This window comes from Staurois parvus, unplaced genomic scaffold (assembly GCF_062004578.1).
Source record: "Staurois parvus isolate SC_StPar_1 unplaced genomic scaffold, SC_StPar_1.0 ptg000575l, whole genome shotgun sequence".
NCBI lineage: Eukaryota > Metazoa > Chordata > Amphibia > Anura > Ranidae > Staurois > Staurois parvus.
Genome location: NW_028318371.1, coordinates 1,184,606 through 1,206,429, shown reverse-complemented (window position 1 = coordinate 1,206,429; position 21,824 = coordinate 1,184,606). Strand labels below are relative to the sequence as shown.

The window sequence follows — 21,824 nt, the reverse complement described above, 5'->3', positions numbered from 1 at the left end:
CTAGTGCAAAAATTGACTCTAGTATCTCTCTGTGTGCTAAAGCTTTGTTTGAAGCATCTACAAAACCTCGTCTTTTCCAAATTGGAAGATAATCAGTAAGAGAACGCACAACATATGAACTGTCACTATAAATTACTAGTGGACCTTGATTCTCTTCTTTGTCTACAGTTAACACTGTCTCAATGGCTATCAGTTCTGCTTTTTGTGCTGAAAAGTGTCCTGGAAGTCTGTGTTGTATGGCATATCCTCTCTTTGGAAACCAGATTGCATAACCTGAAAAATACTCCCCTGAGACACAATAACGTGAACCATCCACAAACACAGGTTCATCAGTCTTCTCTGCTTCTCTGCGAAACAGAGGAGAGTGAGTGTCTTGGACTTCACATGAACACTCATGTTCTGATCCATTATATTCCATCAATTGAGGGAGTACATATTTGGCATTATGTTCAACCTGGATCTGTTTGGGTGATAAAGCCAACAACCATTGTGAAAATCTTTGATTGGAAACACCTGGGATGTTTTTTTCAAGGAGAAATTTCAGGGTGGAATGGGGTGTTTGTAAGATAATTTTGTTGAATCCTACAATGTGCTCAGTTGCTTTTACTGCATAGTGAACTCCTACCAATTGTTTAACACATGTGTCAAAACCTTTCTCAACAGGTGTTAAAAGCCTAGAGAAATATGCTAGGATCCTCCAATTTCCTCCTTGTAGCTGAAGCAACACCGAAGAAATAGCAGTTTCAGATGTATGCACCTGCAAAGCAAACGGTGCTTGCTTTTCTACTGTAGTTAGGGCTGGTGCTGTCTGCAAATCTTTTTTCAAAGATTCAAAGGCCTTTTGCTGAACTTCTGTCCAAGGACCAAAACCATTTTCCTCATTATTCTTTAGAAGTTCATACAGAGGTTTTGCTTTATCAGCAAATGACTCAATGAACTCTCTAGAAAAATTCACTAATCCTAGGAATTGTCTTAGTGCTTTGCATGTTGTTGGTACAGGAAGTGCAGCAATAGCATTAACCCTTTCTTGCAAAGGTTGGCGTTTACCCGGACTGATCTGAATGCCGAGAAACTTGACCTTGCTTTTCATGAGCTGAACCTTACGAGTATTCAGCTTGAGACCTGCATCTTGCAGCAGATCAAACAATTCTGCCAAAAGGGTTAAATGTTCTTGGTCATTTTCTGTTGACAACAAGATATGGTCCACATGTTGTAGGATACATTCTGGCCTAGAAAATTTAGATAGGACATCTGCTAAAGCTTGATGGAATATACTTGAGCTCAAATGTAGGCTTTTCACAAGACGTGTGAAGGTATACTGAGCATTTTCAAAGGAGAAGGCAAATTTATATTGACAGCTTTTAGATAAAGAGATTGAGAAAAATCCATTTGCAATGTCAATCACAGAGAACACTTTTGCTTTTGCATCAATTCGGGACATTATATCTGGTGTATCTGCCACTATTGGAGCGCAGCTTGGGGTATATTTATTTAGCATTCTGAGATCTACCAGAAGCCTGAATGATTTAGGGTCATCACGTTTAGGTACTACCCATAATGGATTGTTTGTTACAGAATTTGTTTTTCTGATAATACCTTGTTGCAGAAGCTCCTGTATGACTATTGATACTGGTTCAATAGATTCTGGTGGCAATTTGTATTGCTTCTGTGGGGGCGGATCCTTGCCTTGCACGTCTACTTCTATGTCTTTAAATAGACCGGCCTCATTTTTGCCTTGGCTCCAAAGATTTTTGTATGATTTGACCAATTGTTCTAATTGTTGATTGTCACCACTATCTGGCCATTTATGGTCTGCAGCAAGCACTTCTGTTAAACAGATGCTGCCGACCTCACAGTAATCTGCTGGGTCAATTACCACAGGCTTACGATTAATGGAACCTTTCCATACAATGCCATTACCAAGGTCAATTATCCAACCTCTTCGTTGAAGGATATCTGTCCCAATGATATTCTCTGCACCTTGACAATACCAAATATCAATCTCAGTATCCAAATAATCAGGGATTTCAAATGAAACATTTTTACACATTGAAGCTTTCGAATTACCTGATCCGTTAAATCCAACAACTGTACATACTGTTGCATCTGTCAAAAGAGGTAATCTTACACCAGTAATAGAAATTTCAGCACCTGTATCAATTAAAAACTTGAGCTTTTGTCCATTCAATTTTGCTTTAATGTAAGGGCGTCCACATTTATCTAGACATATTGGTGTTACATATTCTAGATGATGAGATTTTATTTCCTTTTTATTGTCTAGTCATGGAGTAGGCAATAATGCAGCTGAATTAACAGTGGTTGACTGCAAGTTCTTTTCAGTCAAACCGCTGCTGACCGATAACTCTCTGATTTGTTTTATCAGAGGAGCATAGGGAGAAGAAGATTGAGTTTCCTTCTGACTAGGAGGAGCAGATGGTTCAAGAGAAATAAGTCCATTTTCTTTACCTAAATTTCTTGAATCCTTTATCTGCATATCCTTTAAGAATTTTTTACATTTCCATTTTAAATGTCCAGGCTTTTGACAGTAGTAACAAGTTATTGGCTCTCTCTGTCTCACCTGCTTGTATCTGTCACTTTTACTAAGAGCAGTCATTCCTGTCTTAGCTGTAGTTTGACCGTTCCTATTTAAAGTGTCATTTTGAACTAGAGCTATCTTGGACTTGAGATAGTTCTGTTTCATTTGTCTTCTGATTTTATCAATGAATGAACAAGCATCTGTAATCGAAGTTTTATCTTGCACAATGGCCAAAGAAGTTGGATCAAGATATTTAAATTTTTTTACAAATGCTTTTATCATCCCTGTATCGTTTTCATCATCTACGCCCAAGACCATTTTGTATGCCTTTGTGAATTTAATTTTAAATTCATAAGGGTCTTCTCTAACTGAAGTCTGTAATGAGTCTAGTACTTCTAAAGAAGGTACTTCCTCACCTGTGGTACATAACAACAATTGTCGTAATCTGTCTGATGCGTCACTATGTATCTCCTGTCCGTCATCGTCAATAACAGGTGATTGCACAAGTCGTCTAGCAAAATGTGCAGGTATCCATAGATAATAGATACGGTTACGCTGTTCGTCAGTCAAGTGATAACGATCTGTATAAGACTCGAAGATGTCCGCATTATAAAAGGCATCGACCTTTGAGTCATACGCTGGAATATCTTTTAAAATTTTAATTAATTGATCATGAATTTGTAATTTTAATTTAGCTGCACGGTCTAGTAGTTTTTTCTTTCTAACTTCGGCTTCGTCATTTGCGTCATCTTCCCCCATTTCAGGAATGCAGGAAGCTTGAGGCTTTGACTGTTTAGAATCAGTCTTTTTACCACCTTTTGTTAATACAGCAACCTCTTTTCTGTCATTCTGCAGTCTTAACAAAAGATTTGTTTTAGAATCAATTTGCTCTTCAAGATTTTCTATGTAATTACAAAGTATGTCACAATTTGGACAATTAAGAGGATCTTGAGACAAATGTTCATGCATTACTGTGTTCTGTACAGTGCTACATTCTGTCTGCTTTAGTGTAGAAACACTTTTAGCAGGTAAGTCAATATTCAAAATCATTTTGTTGAATATTCTTACCAACTTTAAGATATTAGATATCTTCTTATGCTGTTTGTTTACAGTAAATCTAGATTTATCTATCTGAACATTGGCCTGTAAACATTCCTTGTACATGTACTGCCATAATTTACCATCATCAGGATATAAAGAAACATCCTTAAACTCTAACTTGCTTTCTATAGCTAGTTTATCAATAAATTCCATAACTTTTACTCACCGTAATCAGATGATTTTCTTTTTTGCAGCCGGTGGCTCCGTCACTGGACCTCTCGTCAACGTCTGACGAAACACAAACGCCTTCACTTCTAGGTTCTTTGCACCGTGTTTTTCCAAGACTTGATCAGTCTGTGCTTTCTCCCCCTTTAGCAAGGAATGAAAAACCCGGAAAAACGGTGGCGGAGGCTGGCTTAGCCAAATGTTAAATATCGTGACACTTATATTATTTAAGTGTCTGTCTTTAGGCGTTTGAGGCAAATTGTTCTAGTGCCAGGCTGACTTAAAACAGTGTGACTTTTATTTAATGCACACTTGGCATCAAAAATGAATACAAAAGATAAAATAAAATACAGAGTAAAATATAACAAAAGTTGTAGATTATGGAAAAAGAAATAAGCTTTGGAGAAATGTCTAATCTCTTGTCTGTTCTATGACAAGTGTTTCAGTCTCGGCAAGGAAGACAACAGGTGTATCAAGGCTTTGCAGGCCTTACCAGGAGACAAATATGTCAGTGCGTGTCAGCTGTATAATGTCTTGATGTATGAGTGTGAGTGAGTGTATGTGACTCTCTATCTCTAAGGCACATGTTATATATATTTTACCAGACCAACCCACTAAACAGTTATTTCCTAATTCAGTGTTGGCTAAATAAGTAAAACCCTTATTTGTGCTTCTTCTAAGCATATACTCTTAGTGTCCATATATGTAAACCTTCTAAACTATACTTAGTATGACGTTATTTGAAAACCTCTTAGAAGACAGAAATATATGATACTGTCATCTGATATAATGGCTTCACATATCTTTAGAAAGGATAATGGTCACATAAATGCATAGATATAACCAACAATAATTGATACTAAACTTATCACACACTATTCCTAACTAATAAATTGATTATATGAAATAATTATCCAACTAACTATATTATGGATTAGACATGATTTTCTTTATAAAAGACATATCCTTTCTTTGTTCTACTGCATACCAATATCTTTTTACATTCCAATTGCTATTCTTAAAACTAAGCTTATGACCTGCTGACCTCTTAGACATGAATATACCATGGTTCATCTTTAACACCTGTTTTCCAAAGCTTCATTCACACGTGAAGTTAAAATTACTTCTAAATGACTTTTGCTGTCATTTTGAAAGATATGAGACGTCTGTTTTAAGCTACATAATTTCTACAGGCTGCTCAGCTAAAATGACCACAAATGCTTTAAAATGGCAACCAAAACCTGAAAGACGTGGAAGAAAGCGAAAAACTACTATTCGAATGGATAGAAGAATAGCCAAAATGGCGCGGACTCAGCCAACAATCAGCTCCAGGAAGATGAAAGAAGGTGTGACGTTCCCTGTGAGGACTGTTACAATTAGAAGACGCCTATGTGAAGCCAAGCTATCTGCAAGAAGTCCCCGCAAAGTCCCACTGTTGGGAAAAAAGACATGTGCTGAAGAGGTTACAATTTGCCAAAGAGCACATTGACTGGCCTAAAGAGAAATGGCGCAACATTTTGTGGACTGATGAAAGTAAGATTGTTCTTTTTGGGTCTAGTGGCCGGAGACAGTTTGTCAGACGACCCCCAAACACTGAATTCAAGCCACAGTACACTGTGAAGACTGTGAAGCATGGTGGTGCAAGCATCATGATATGGGGATGTTTCTCATACTACGGTGTTGGGCCTATTTATCGCATACCAGGGATCATGGATCAGTTTGAATTCATCAGAATACTTGAAGAGGTCATGCTGCCTTATGCTGAAGAGGAAATGCCCTTGAAATGGGTGTTCCAACAAGACAATGACCCCAAACACACCAGTAAACGTGCAACATCTTGGTTCCAGACCAACAAGATTGACGTTATGGAGTGGCCAGCCCAATCCCCGGATCTTAATCCAATAGAAAACTTGTGGGGTGACACCAAAAATGTAGTTTCTGAGGCAAAACCAAGAAATAGAGAAGAACTGTGGAATGTGGTCCAATCATCCTGGGCTGGAATACCTGATCACAGGGGCCAGAAGTTGGGTGACTCCATGCAACACAGATGTACAGCAGTTCTCAGAAACAGTGCGACTACAACCAAATATTCATGAAGTCATTCAAAGGAAAGCAAAATCTTCAAACATTTCTCAGTTTATATAGTGAAGGTTTGAGTTTGTAAAGAAGAATACAAACACTGCGATTTTTTTGAACCGTCTAATATTCACTTTTCTTCAATTTTTTTAGAGGAACAACACAAATTTGATGTATTTTTCTTCATGTTTTGATTTGGAATAGAATGTGTCGTGTTCCCAATGCATTTGTGTGGATGGAAATAAAAGCTATTAGAAGGATTTTCAGCTTTATTCACTTTTTTTCAACACACTGCTATTATTTTGAACATAACTGTACATGTATTCAAACATTATATATTAAAATAAACAACACACTCAAACGTGAGACATAATCACCCAATATTTGTGCATAAAATGTGAAAAATATATAATGGAAAAAACTGAAAAATATTGTTCATGAATCCATATATAATGCTCAAAAGTTCCAAACAGTCTAATGAAATATAGTGAATCATCAAAAAAAAGTCCAACATCACAAACACCACCACGAGAATCCCCCTAGATGCGGTGCAAGTGGGATGGTAATCTCTGCTGAGGTTATACAAGCTGTGTATTCCTCCTCTGTAATAGGATCGGCATGCACTTTGGGTAAGAGCATTTCCTAACTGTGGTGAATGAACACTGCTGGAGGCAAACTCTTGGAAGATTCAAGTTGTGATGTTTTGGGATGTTGGACATTTTTTGATGATTCACTCTATTTCTTTGGACAGGTTGGAACTTTTGAGCATTACATATGGATTCATGAATGTTATTTTATACACAAATATTGGAGGATTATGTTTCACATTTGGGTTGTTTATTTTATTATATTTGCACTTTATTAGGTCCACCTTGCTAGTATCGGGTTGGACCCCCTTTTGCCCTCAGAACGGTCTTCATTCTTCGTGGCATAGATTCAACAAGGTGTATATTGGAGGATTATGTTTCACATTTCGGTTGTTTATTTTAACATAAAAAAGTGTATTGTTCACATAAACTGTGATAAATAAATAAAGCGGTATGTGCAAACTAAAAATTCACGTGTCATCAAATAATGTGTATAATATGCAAAACTGTGCAACCTGCAATACATATACCGTCAAATAATATATGATATACAGTACAATGCAAAATAAACACATGTATATATATATGAGTCCCCAATCCAATGTGAAGAAAAAAGTTCTGCGTGCTTAACCACTTGCCCTCCAGAGGATTTACCCCCCTTAATGACCAGGCCTCTTTTTGCTACTCGGCGCTGCACTAATTCAAGTGGTAATTGCGCGGTCATGCAATGCTGCACCCAAACAAAATTTACATCTCCTTATTTTCACACAGAGCTTTCTTTCGGTGGTATTTGATCACCTGTGCGCTTTTTATTTTTTGCCCTATAAACAAAAAAAGACCAAAAATTGTGAAGAAAAACTATATTTTTTACTTTCGGCTATAAAAGATATATCGTGAACTCAAAGTAATTTATAAATTTATACCAAAATGTATTCTGCTCCATGTTTTTGGTAAAAAAAAATCCCAATAAGTGTATATTGATTGCTTTGTGTGACAGTTATAGCGTCTACAAACTATGGTATAGATACTGCAATTTATGCCTTTTTTATGCTGTACAGCGCTGCACTAGTTTAACTGACAATTGCACGGTCATGCAATACGGTACATAAATTAAATTTATGTCCTTTTTTTACACAAATAGAGCTTTCTTTTGGTGGTATTTGATCACCTGTGCGCTTTTTATTTTTGGCTCTATAAACAAAAAAATTTTGAGAAGAAAAAAATTATTTTTAAAAAAAACAATATTTTCTCATTTCTGTCATAAAATATATCCAAAAAACAAAAATGTCATCATAAATTTAGGGCAAAATGTATTCTGCTACATGTTTTTTGTTAAAAAATCCCAATAAGTGTATATTTATTGCTTTGTGTGAAAGTTATAGCGTCTACAAACTATGGTATAGATAATGGAATTTACACAGCTTTTACTCTCTGACTGCCCATCACATTTCTTGAGGTGCTAAATTACCAGAACAGTACAAACACCCCCAAATGACCCCTTTTCGAAAAGTAGACACTAAGCTATCTGCTGAGAGGCATATTGAGTCCATGGAAGATTTATTTTTTTTCCCACAAGTTTCTGGAAAATGACAAACGTTTTTTTTTACACAAGGTTGTCATTTAAATGATATATTTCTCGCAAAAGCCATGGGTATATGTGGAATTACACCCCAAAATACATTCTGCTACTTCTACCGAGTATGGGGGTACCACATGTGTGAGATTGTTTGGAAGCCTAGCCACATACAGGAGCCTGAAATCCAATGACCACTTTGAAAGCCTGAAGGTGCGTAACTTCCTCATTTCACTTCCTCACTACCTATCACAGTTTTGAAGGCCTTGACATGCCAGGATAGCATCAAACCCCTTTTTGGAAAGTAGACATCCCAAGGAATTTAAAAAGAGGTATGGTGAGTATTTTGCAGATCTCATTTTTTCCCACAAGGTTTTGAAATATATAAAAAAAAGAAAAAATGCTTGTTTTTTTTCTTCATTTTCCAAAAACTTGTGGCAACAAATGAGATCTGCAAAATACTCACCATGCTTCTTATCAAATTCCTTGGGGTGTCTACTTTCCAAAAAAGGGTCATTTGGGGGGGTTAGGTGCTATCCTGGCATTTCAGGGCCTCCAAAACTGTGATAGGTAGTCAGGAAGAGTAATGAGGAAATAAAGCCCTTTAAAAGCCTGAAGGTGCTTATTGGATTTTGGGGTCCTGTACTTGGCTAGACTGCCAAAAAGTCTCTCACATGTGGTACCCCCATACTCGGGAGAAGTAGCAGAATGTATTTTGGGGAGTAATTCCACATTTACCCATGGCATGTGTGAGCAAGAAATCATTTAAGTGAAAATTTTGTGTAAAAAAAATTTTTTATTCATTTTCCAAAAACGTAGCTTGGGGTGTCTACTTTCCAAAAAGGGGTTGTTTTGGGGGGTGGGGCATTTTATGCCCAGCATTAGAAGTTTATGCCACACATCATTCACTCTTCTAACCACCTTCAGACCAAGCCTTTTCTGCCACTTTTTGTTCACATGAAAAAAAATACCGTATTTGCCGGCGTATAAGACGACCCCCCTACTTTTCCTGCTAAAATGTAGTGTTTGGGTTATACTCGCCGTATAAGACTACCCCTCTTCCAATGCACACCAGTGGGAGGAATAGTGCCCCATCATTGATGTCAGTGGGAGGAATAGTGCCCCATCATTGGTATTAGTGGCAGGAATAGTGCCCCATCATTGGCATTAGTGGCAGGAATAGTGCCCTATCATTAGTATCAGTGGAGGAATAGTGCCCCATCATTGGTGTCAGTGGGAGGAATAGTGCTCCATCATTGGTGTCAGTGGGAGGAACAGTGCCCCATCATTGGTGTCAGTGGGAGGAATAGTGCCCCATCATTGGTATCAGTGGCAGGAATAGTGCCCCATCATTGGTATCAGTGGGAGGAATAGTGCCCCATCATTGGTATCAGTGGGGGGAATAGGTGCCCCATCATTGGTATCAGTGGCAGGAATGGTGCCCCATCATTGGTATCAGTGGCAGGAATAGTGCCCCATCATTGGTGTCAGTGGGAGGAATAGTGCCCCATCATTGATGTCAGTGGGAGGAATGGTGTCCCATCATTGGTGTCAGTGAGGGGTGGAATAGTGCCCCATCATTGGTGTCAGTGGGGGGTGGAATAGTGCCCCATCGTTGGTGTCAGTGGGGGGGGGAATAGTGCCCCATCATTGGTGTCAGTGGGGGGGAGGAATAGTGCCCCATCGTTGGTGTCAGTGGGAGGAATAGTGCCCCATCATTGGTATCAGTGACACCAATGATGGGGCACTATTCCTCCCACTGAGACTTGCTGACCCTGTTCTCGTATGGTGCTGCTGCAGCCAGCATATGTGGTTGCAGCAGCACCTCTACACAGAACACTTACCTGCTGCTCCGGCACTCAATTTTCGCGGGGCCGCTCGGCTCCGCCCCCTCGCCGGTGATTGGCCGCCTGTGTGCCTTTCCTGAGCTACAGTTCTGGCGGCCAATCACCGGTGAGGAGGCGGAGCCGAGCAGCTGCACGAACATCCAGTGGCCGAACTGAAGGAGACGCCGCGCTTCCTGGACCGGATCGTCGTGGGACTGGATCCAGGTAAGAGACATCAGCCCCTGCAAACCCCTGTACTTAATGCCGCAGCCCCCCTAAACATGTGTACCGGCGTATAAGACGACCCCCGACTTTTGAGAAGATTTTCAAGGGTCAAAAAGTTGTCTTATACGCCGGCAAATACGGTTGTATTATTTGCTAGGAAATTAATTTAAACCCCCAAACATTATATATTTTTTTAAAGCAAACACCCTAGTGAATAAAATGGCATGCAACGTATACGGGGTGATGCCGGACCAGCTCCACGAAAAGGTAAGTTGTAAAGAAAGCCGTCGGTGCGTGCAGGATGGATCGGATCTGCGGATTGAGCATAATGGATCAGAGTCCGATCCATTATGCTCAATCCGCAGATTTGATCCATTCTGCGGTGATCGTCGGAGGGGGTGTCACCAAGTGTTTACGGCACTGGGTGACACCAACCCTAGGGATGCCTCTGATGGGATTGTTTTACTAGGGGGAAGGGGGGTGTGCTTCACTGTAAGCACACTGATCCGGAAGGCTGAGCTCATCCATCCAGAGCAGTGTGCCCAAACTGACAGGGAGGAGGGCTGTTGGTAAATAATGCAGCTCTCCTCCCTGTCTGTGATTGCCGGTAATCACCGGCCGTGGCCACGATCGGCAACACAGGTACGGTGCGAATACACAGGTTGCTTGTGCCCCCTACCTGGAAATGCAAAATCATGTATATATACTGTACGTGATCCTGTGCACAGGTGCAGCCCTGTAGCAGTATATCTGCTAGAGGGCGGTCGTTAACTGGTTAATTAACTGCTAATATGGTAACTTTTGTTTGTTAATTTTTTTTTACTCATTTAACATATATTTACATATTCCCATTTAAAAATAGCACACAATTAAAAAAACAGCAACTTTATTTCATTTGTTAATAACTTTGCAATGCTTTGTACCAGAATCATAATTTTGGTGTCATTTTAAACAGGACAAATTGAAGCATAAAAGGCGCACATTTCATGTGCAGGAACATGATTTATTTTTAAACTAACATTGCTCAATAAGAAAAAATGCAGTTTGTTTACATAGTTACATAGATGGTAAGGTTGAATAAAGACTCCAGTCCATCCAGTTCATCCTGTGTGGGTGTGTATGCGTGTGTGTATGTCCATATCATGTCCCATATCCCTGTATACTACATTCACCCATCTAATAGGTTTTTTAAACTATCTATACTTCCCACGGACACCACCGATTGTGGAAGGGAGTTCCACATCCTTACCGCTTTACCAGTAAAGAACCCCCATTGCAGTTTAAGGTTTAACCACTTCTCCTCCAGTTTCATGGAGGGGCCATGTGGCTTCTTAAGCCCCCCGGCAAATGAATTGTTTTCTCTGTATGCTGGAATCACCCAGGGCTGCTGCTAGAAACCCCATACAGCCAGCCCGATAGCCCCCCCCCCCACCACAGTTTTCTATGTTTCAGTTATGAATGAACACAGTGAGTGATTGGTGAGATTGCTTCAATATGTTCATTAAGGAAAGGAAGGGGCTTGTAAATGTGACATATTTATACTTCCCCCACTCTCTATCCTTGAAGATCCTATTGTGTGCTTGCAGCTGCTGGTGGGAAGGAGAAGAAGGAAGCACTGCGGGGGTGGGGACACAAAAGGGGGCCTGGGCAACAGGGGGAAATGTGTGGTGCACAGTGAGGGTGATGGGTGCAGCGGGGGGGGGGGGTTATTTACTGAAACCAATCCCCTGTATGGCTCTCTCTGATATGGCTGAAAAATGGCAGGAGGGAGAGGAGAGGAAGCCAGCTTTCAGCTGCTGCAGAGAGAGCCATGCAGGGGATCAATTCCATGAATTGCCCCCCCATAGTGCAGAAGGCTGTCCCTGCCCACATTAGATTCACCCAGCTGTCTGGCCTGGGCCCCATACAGGAGGACTGGTGGTACCCCCTTATCCATGACCCTGGAATCTCCTGTCAGGAAAGGAATCCCCATGTGTGCAGGCACATGAATTTAAGGAACTCTGTAAATGCGCAGACATGTACACAAACCAGTGCATGAGCGGATCACACATGCGCGAACACAAATTCGCTTTGGTGCCACAAGGATTGCACTATTGCAGCCTGTCGGTGCCATTTGGTCTATTGCGTTCCTGTGTTCCTGATACCAGTTACTGCCTGATCTTCTGTTACTGACCCGGTCTGCCCCTGATTCTGCTCTGATTGCTGCCTGTACTGACCCTTGGCCTGTTCTTGTATTACGTCTCTGCCTGCTCCTCCTGTCATATACCGTCTGCTGTTACCGACTCTGGCTTGACTTCTGACTACGCTCCTGCTTGCAAGTTGCCGACCCGGACCGTCTGACCCTGCCTTGTGCCTGTCCTTCAGCTGCCTCTGCCATCCTGTGTCAGCATCAGTTCCAATTCATCTGCAGCCTATCCGGTCCTTGGGGTCCTGCTCTCCTGATGACACATCAGTATCACCAGCAAGAGGCTTTCAGGCACTCCTTCCACCCCATGCTCTGGGGTTCCCTGTCACCTTACCAGGGGCTCCTGAACCGGGTCTATAAGAGAGGCCTTCCCCCGCACTCCAGGATCCTCCATCAGGTACATTACATCACCATGGAGGTATTTGTATATCGCTCTCATATCTCCTCTCAAGTGTCTCTTCTTCAGGGAGAATACATTTTGTGTTTATAGTCGTTCCTCATAATTGAGGTCCTCCAGTCCCCTTATTAGCTTTGCTTCCCTTCTCTGGACTCTCTCCAGTTCCAGCACATCCTTCCTGAGGACTGGTGACCAGAACTGGACGGCACACTCCAGATGTGGCCAAACCAGAGTTTTATAAAGTGGTAGAATTATAGTCCTATCTCTGGAGGAGATTCCATGTTTAATGCACGCTAATATTCTGCTGGCTTTGCTTGCTGCAGCTTGGCATTGCATGCCATTGCTGAGCCTGTGATCTACTAAGACCCCCAGATCCTTTTCCATCCCGGAATCCCCCAATGGTTCTCCTCCCAGTGAGTAACTTGCTTTCATATTTTTGGACCCCAAAGTTCATGACTTCTAACGCTAAATTAGGAGCAGAGTATATACAGAGTTCCCTTGGTGTGGGCACTGTGGATTCCGCATATATTTGCTAAATGTGTGCAAACAAAACCCTCTGTTTTTAGCGCAAACTGTTAGACAGGGCTAATTCAGTTGTTTTGCAGGCTGGTCGGCTCATTTTTTTGATATTTTCAGCCCCCCCCCCCCCTTCAAGGTGCGTTTTAATAGGCGATTCACACTTAAGTGTATGATCCCCCAATGGCTGAAATCCATACTACAAGATGCATTTAATCTGATGGTTTTGCACATTACTGGAATGAGGAAATCTGCCATAGTTTGATGATATCTGGTGACTCAACCCCACCTGATGACGTCACCTGTATGCAGAGTCCCATCTCCAGAGTACCTTGGAGTAGGTCTTATTTACTCCAACACACAAGAATTTGTGCTATCTAGTTGATTCATCATTATTTTCTGAAAACTCTTCAGAGGTATTAAGTATTATGTGAATTTCTATGCTCAGATTTTCAATGCAAAATTGTTATTATTGCCTGTCTTGGTTAATCTGTCAGTTCTGTTACTAATGATGCTATGTTGCCATGATACACCCTTGAAGGATTTCACCGGCTGAGGTTATGTATAATTGAAAACCCAATAATAGTTTCTTAAAAAAAAAAATCCTGATCACTTGTCCAGAGTAGTTCCTTGTTACTATGGTAACATTGTATCACTTTGGTCACAGTGTGCTGAAAAATAATAGTATAAAAAAAAGAAAATGTAATAAAAAAAATAGAAACATAACAAAGAAAATACAAATTCAATTATTATTATTTTCACCAAAGCAATGTAGCAGAATACATTTTGACCTAAATTTATGCAGAATTGTTATTTATTTGCAAAATTTTATAATGGAAACAAAGAAAAGTGTGGGTTTTTTTTCAAAAGTTTCAGGTGTTTTTTGTTTTATATATCAAAAAAAAAAACTCAGTGGTGTTTAAATACCACCAAAAGAAAGCTCTATTTACTTTTTATAAAAATGTCATACAATTATAAAAATGTCATATGGGTACAGTGTTGCATGACCGCGCAATTGTCATTCAAAGTGCAACAGTGCTGAAAGCTGAAAATTGGCCTGGGCAGGAAGGGGGTAAAAGTGCCCGGTATTGAAGTATAAAAGGAGTTCCCCTTCATATCTGAGGATGTTACAGGTTACTTGGTGGATACGGCTGGGGGCACAGCACATAGCTCAGCATTGTATTAGCATGCAGTCATTTGCCCAAGGGTAGTTTGAACTCTTTCGTTTTGTACTAAAATCCTCAAGAGATTTCCAGTGGAATTGCTGAAGGTAATCCTGTGTTCATCTGTGTATGATACTGAAAAAGAGCTGCTACTGGTAAAATAAGAATCATGAGCCCTTACACCTGCCACTGTCATGACTCTGGGGCTCTAATTACTACTCACCTAACAAATACATTTTTTGGATTCATCTAAACATTCAATCTCCTGTTTGTCTGATAATAGTTGGAAGTTGTTGAATAGCATCATGACAACAATATACAAATATTCAGAGTATTGTCTTTATATTACATTTTCTGTTCAATAATTTTTATTTTCATTTTCCAAAAACATAACATGCTCCAAGTGCACCCACAACAAGGGGGCTAAGAAATGACACAGAATAGCAAATATACATTGTATCCAAATGAATCAAACACTAAGATTAAGTCGACTGTATGGGGAGTCTGATTCAAATACTAGAGAAAAAAAATTCAGAATTCGGCAAGTTCCATAAAAGCAGGTTTCCTATCAATGGATGCAACCAGAAAATATGAAAGAACCTAAGAAAATATGAGCAAATAAAAAGGAATAGAATGAAGGGAGGGGGGAAGGGAGGGCAAAGAGGTACCATAGACTCAGGACCATCTCAGGCATCAACAATAAACGGCCAAAACTGGCCAGGTGTGAAGAAGGGAAAGAATAATTGATCCAAGATGCCACATTTTTGAGAAACTTAGTGAGAGAGCCCTTTAATATGCTGGACTTCTGTTCATTGATCATTAAAGTGGTCATATGGTCTTTCGCTCCTTAAAAGAAGACAGTTGGTTTCTTCCAGGCCTGTGGAATGGTCCGCTTAGCAGACAAAAAATAAATTGGAAACCAATTTCTGAATGAGGCAATGTAGTGGAGCTAACATGGCATCCTTAACAATCGTCAGGTGAAACAGTATGTAAGAGACCAAAGACTCTGGACCAAAAACCAGCCAACTGCAGACACGTCGACCAAATATGTAAGACATCCCCTTGCTGGCCACAATTCATGAAGCTTTTATCTCTACATCTGGAGTTTGCATGGACTGTCCAAGCAGGAACCCAGTACCACCACATGAGCATTTATATTAGATTTTCAACTCTGGTGGTCTATATTTACAGTGGCCTAAGAAGCAACATTACTACATTGATCCAACAGGATAAACTATTCAGTGATATTACAATATTACACGTGTGGAAAATGTGTATGCTCCATATTTCTAACCTGGTTGAATTATCCTTGTAGAGTTCAATGGAGAAATACACTGATACAGGTCCTTGGATGGTGTTTATTTGCTGTTTGCTAAACATAAGTTGGATTGAACATAACTTGGATTGAACATTTCATTTATAACATTTTTGTCTGGTCTATGGGAAGATTTGAAGACGTGTCCACAATTTGTCTCTTGCAATCTATGTATTTTGTATGTAACTATTTATACATGAGCGGGGCCCAACTGATTTTTATAATATTGTTTTTAAACAGTTTGGACAGATAAAAAAAAACATGCAAAAGTGTTAATTGTGTTGTATTATTATCATTATTATACTTGTATATTGAAGTCCATCACAAACCCCTAAGATGAGGTCCATCACAAACCCCTAAGATGAGGTCCATCACAAACCCCTAAGATGAGGTCCATCACAAACCCCTAAGATGAGGTCCATCACAAACCCCTAAGATGAGGTCCATCACAAACACCTAAGATGAGGTCCATCACAAATCCCTAAGATGAGGTCCATCACAAACACCTAAGATGAGGTCCATCACAAACCCCTAGGATGAGGACCATCACAAACCCCTATGATGAGGTCCATCACAAACCCCTAAGATGCTTTTTTCATAACAAGTTACTTGGTGGGTAATGCTCGGGGCACGGCACATAGCTTAGCATTAGACACAACGTCACGTTTATTAGCATGCAGCCATTTGGAGTCCCGACGCTCATCTCCTGGGGGCAGCTTGAAGGTGAATTTCTGGAGCAGAGCAGAGAGGAGAAGGAAGAGCTCCATTCGGGCCAAACCCTCTCCGGGACAAACACGCTTTCCTGTAGAAGAGTTGAGGTTGAGGAAAATGAGGCAGAGTTATGAATCCACACAAACAACATGGCTGTTTTACTCGGTTTAATATTTTATCAAATGCATCAAAGATTTGCTCAGCCCAGATTAGTAACACATATTATAATGACACTAATTGTAAATACAATATTTGTTAGAAATAATGTGCACAAGGTTATAGATCAATGCAGAACAAGAACTGAGGAGTGAATCCCCAGATTAATGTAGGGATTCACCAATCCAATAGTTTGTAAACTGTTGGAGGGGATGATAAGGGACCGTATTCAAGAATTTGCTGATAAAAAAAAGCATCATTAGCGGTAACCAGCATGGCTTTATGAAAGAATATTCTTTCCAGACCAACCTGTTAACATTCTATGAGGAAGTGAGCTGTAATCTGGATAAAGTAAAGCCGGTGGATGTAGTGTATCTAGATTTCACCAAAGTGTTTGACACGATACCCTATAAACGCTTAATGTGCAAATTGAGGTCTGTTGGCATCAACAATAGTGTATATACCTGGAGAGAAAGTTGGTTGCAGGGCCAATGCAAAGGCTGTTGATAAACAGCGTAACTTCTGAATAGTCAGGAGTTGTGAGTGGGGTGCCCCAGGGCTCTGTCCCGGGACCAATTCTGTTTAACTTGTTTATAAATGATATAGAGATTAGTATATATACACTATATTACCAAAAGAATTGACACCTTTCCAAATCATTGGATTCAAGTATTCCAATCACCTCCATGGCCACAGGTGTACAAAATCAAGCCCCTAGGCATGCAGACTGCTTCTACAAATATTTGTGAAAGAATGGGTCGCTCTCAGGAGCTCAGTGACTCCAAGCGTGGTCCCATGATAGGTGGTCACCTGTGCAATAAGTCCATCTATGACATTTCCTGGCTACTAAATATTCCACGCTCAACTGTTAGTGGGATTATAACAAATTGGAAGTAACTGGGAACAACAGCAACTCAGCCACCAAGTTTTAAGTCATGTAAAATGACAGAGCGGGGCAGCACATGCTAAAGCGCACAGTGCGCAGAAGTCGCCAACTGTCTGCAGAGTCAATAGCTAAAGACCTCCAAACTTCATGTGGCCTTTCAGATTAGCGCAACAGTGCATAGAGAGCTTCATGGAATGGGTTTCCATGGCCAAGCAGCTGCATCTAAGTGCAATGCAAAGCATCAGATGCAGTGGTGTAAAGCACACCGCCACTGCACTCTAGAGCAGTGGAGACGTGTTCTGGAGTGACCAATCATGCTTCTCTGTCTGGAAAACTGATGGACATGTCTGGGTTTGGTGGTTGACAAGAGAACAGTAGTTGCCTAACAGCATTGTGTCAAGTGTAAAGTTTGGTGGAGTGGAGGTTATGGTGTGGAGCTGTTTAAGGGTTGGCCTCTTAGTTCCAGTGAAGGGAACTCTTAAGGCGTCAGCATACCAAGACATTTTAGATAATTGCTCCCAATTTTGTGGGAAGAGTTTGGGGATGGCCCCTTCCTGTTCCAAAATGACTGCGCACCAGTGCACAAAGTAAGGTCCATAAAGACATGGATGAGTGAGTTTGGGGTGGAGGAACTTGACTGGCCTGCACAGAGTCCTGACCTCAACCCCATAGAACACCTTTGGGATGAATTAGAGCAGAGACTGCAAGCCAGGCCTTCTCGCCTGACATCAGTGCCTGACCTGACAAATGTGCTTCTGGAAGAATGGTCCAACCTTCCCATAGACACCCTCCTAAACCTTGTGGACAGCCTTCCCAGAAGAGTTGAAGCTGTTATAGCTGCAAAGGGCGGGGCCAACTCAATATTGAATCCTACGGACTAAGACTGGGGGGACATTAAAGTTTATGTGTGTGGAAAGGCAAGCGGCCCAATACTTTTGGCAATATAGTGTATTTTTCAGTGTGTTCACATATAGTCTTTTTGAAGAATTCTCATTTTTAGTCCTGTGTTCATGGATGCCAATATTCCCTCCAAGTCTAAGTCCTAGAGAACAGCCCCCATCCTTGGAAAATTTGCTCTACTTAAGTTGAGTGTTTTTATCTTTCCAGTATGTGTTTGTTGTTTACTACTAACATTAAATTAAATCATGTTATGGTCACTGCTACCCAGATTTTCTTTTATATGAACATTAGTAATAAGCTCTGTATGGTTTCAGATTACCAGGTCCAGCAGAGCATCATTCCTAGTTGTGGACTTTATGAATTGTACCATAAAATTGTCTTGTAATCAGTTTAAAACATTTTTGCCCTTTAACTGTTCCTGCAGTGCCATTACTCCAGTTCATTTCTGTGTAGTTAAAATCCCCCATAATTATCACTGTCACAGCCCTTTCTATCTAGGCAAGGAGCTGAGTCTCCACCTATAAAAAACTCTGATTACCTTTGTAGTACGCACCCCCATGTGCAGTTCCACCCATAATGCTTCAGCCTCATCACACTCTCCATCATCTAGGTCCTCTTTCACACTCGGTCTGAGATCACTTCTCACATGGAGACAGACACCACCATCTTTCCTATTTACCCTGTCTCTCCGAAAGAGAACATAGCCAGGAATATTAATGGCCCAGTCATGTGAAGAATGAAACCAAGATTCAGCAATACCAATTCATTCATAGTTCTTTTTGTGCACCAACACTTCCAACTCACCTATTTTACTTGGCAGACTTCTGGTATTGGTGAACATACACTTGAATTCATTGTCACATTTTGCACACGCATTTTGCATATTTTTTATTTTAGTACAAATAGTACCATTTCCAATGGTTGTTTGTAACATGGGAACCTCTTTATCACCTGCCATAGCCCTCCTCCTATCTTTACCCATTCCACCCACCAATAGGGACTGACCCCTGTCAGACCTGTCTGCCCCATTGTAATCTAATTCTCCCTCCCCCCTCAATCCTAGTTTAAATACTCCTCCAGCCTTCTCATAAACCAACCTCTCCCCTAGCACAGCAGACCCCCCACCATTTAGGTGCAAACCACCTTTAGCAGATAGGTTGTACCCCAATGACAATTCAGCCCAGTGCTCTAGACACCCAAATCGTTCCCTCTTTCACCAGGTCTTTAGCCATGCATTTAGTTCTCTAATCTCCCCGTCTTTCCTGTCTTGCGCATGGCACGGGTAATATTTCATAGAATATCACCTTGGAGGTCCTTCCCTTCAACTTGCAGCCTAGTTTTTTTTTTTAAATTGACTCTTAAGCCTCCATCTTCCATGTATTTGGTCATTGGTTCCAACACGGACCAAGGCAGCTGGGTCATGCCCAGCCCCTCCTAGTAATTCATCAACCTGGTCCAACACATGCCGAACCCTGGCACCAGAGAGACAGCAAACCATTCAGCTGAGGTGATCCTGGCGATAAATTATTCTATGAGTCTTTTGGATTATAGAATCTCCTATTAGCACCAAATGTCTAAGAAAAATTATAGGCAACAGGATGACATTTCCTGGATGAGAAATAGAAGACCTGGGTTGGGCTCTATGACTGAATTTTAGTGCCTTTTTTTCAGTCTTGACTGAAGTGTTTATTCCTTGTCTGGCTCCTTGTCTGTTCAGGACAATGTAATAGGTCTGTTTAAAGCCCATATCCCAACAATCTGATATCCATCTTCACAATCCTCCCGTCACTCCTTCTGTTGGTCACCACAAAATACCCAGTGCTTCCAAGTATGAAGAAGACATGATCCACACCTGTGATGCAGTCCTTGGGACTAGTGACTAATGACTAGGCCAGAACACTGTCACATGGTTGAGGGATGACATCAGCATCCCATGTAAGCTCCAACAATGGATATTCTGCAGGATGAATGACAGTGGAAGGACTGGCAATGGAGCACTGTGAAGGTGGTAAGGGGGAAGTATAAGGTGGTTGAGGGAGTCTCTTTTCCCTAAGTGGGCAAGGCATCAAGGTCTCTTTAAAAACAGGGCTTGACAACATTTGCTTAGAATCTAGAAGCTAGCTAAAAAAGTTAGGAGTCAGGTTTTTTTTAGCGTAACATGGGTTGTCAGCGCCTGCGACTTCACACAATGCAATTTGCCTCATGACAATCACAGCAAAACTGCACCACGTTGTAGGCCCTATTGAAAATAATGGCACCTGAACCTACATTTTGCGATCACAACAATTTTGCTGCGATCCCAAAACTTCCAGGTGTGAGTAGAGCCTCCCTAGTTCACACATATTGTACGCGATTCTGGACCGGTTCTGAAACTCACAGGTTCGCATGTCAGGCTAGATTTTTGTGTTCCTATTGAGGTAGTTCACAAAGATACGAGCCACACGCATTGTATTTTGAGTGCCATCATTAACAGGGTCCTGTGCGAGTTTTTAGTGGTGCAGTCCAGACTCGCAAGTGATAGAGTACAGCGGCATGCGGAGATAAGTGTTCATATAGGAATGCTATTGACAGGAGTTTTTGCGCTGAAGTCTATGGGGAGTGACTTCCAGCTGAAGCCTATGGGGCGCGACTTCCAGCTGAAGCCTATGGGGCGCGACTTCCAGCTGAAGCCTATGGGGCGCGACTTCCAGCTGAAGCCTATGGGGCGCGACTTCCAGCTGAAGCCTATGGGGCGCGACTTCCAGCTGAAGCCTATGGGGCGCGACTTCCAGCTGAAGCCTATGGGGCGCGACTTCCAGCTGAAGCCTATGGGGTGCGACTTCCAGCTGAAGCCTATGGGGCGCGACTTCCAGCTGAAGCCTATGGGGCGCGACTTCCAGCTGAAGCCTATGGGGCGCGACTTCCAGCTGAAGCCTATGGGGTGCGACTGCCCGCTGAAGCCTATGGGGCGCGACTCTCTGCAGAAGCCTATGGGGCACGACTTCCAGCTGAAGCCTATGGGGCGCGACTCTCTGCAGAAGCCTATGGGGCTCGACTTCCAGCTGAAGCCTATGGGGCGCGACTTCCAGCTGAAGCCTATGGGGTGCGACTGCCCGCTGAAGCCTATGGGGCGCGACTCTCTGCAGAAGCCTATGGGGCACGACTTCCAGCTGAAGCCTATGGGGCGCGACTCTCTGCAGAAGCCTATGGGGCTCGACTTCCCGCAGAAGCCTAGGAGGCGCGACTTTTCGCGGAAGCCTATGGGGCGTGACTTTCCACAGAAGCCTATGGGGCGTGACTTTCCACGGAAGCCTATGGGGCGTGACTTTCCACGGAAGCCTATGGGGCGTGACTTTCCACGGAAGCCTATGGGGCGTGACTTTCCACGGAAGCCTATGGGGCGTGACTTTCCACGGAAGCCTATGGGGCGTAACTTTCCACGGAAGCCTATGGGGCGTGACTTTCCACGGAAGCCTATGGGGCGTGACTTTCCACGGAAGCCTATGGGGCGTGACTTTCCACGGAAG

General features: G+C 41.8%; 1 protein-coding gene and 1 long non-coding RNA gene across 2 annotated transcripts in view; one reads left to right on the top strand and one right to left on the bottom strand.

Moving 5' to 3' along the window:
• Positions 1-21,824, top strand: part of LOC149450295 (uncharacterized) — a 1,099,640-nt gene that overhangs the window by 401,984 nt on the left and 675,832 nt on the right. The gene's annotated exons all lie outside the window — the stretch shown is intronic.
• LOC149450305 (cytochrome P450 2C29-like) overlaps positions 15,692-21,824 on the bottom strand; it is a 65,134-nt gene continuing 59,001 nt past the window's right edge. The window contains exon 10 of the mRNA XM_089692026.1: positions 15,692-16,467. Within this exon, the coding sequence (XP_089548152.1) occupies positions 16,271-16,467 (197 nt within the window). The 3' untranslated portion in view covers positions 15,692-16,270. The remainder of the gene's footprint in view (positions 16,468-21,824) is intronic.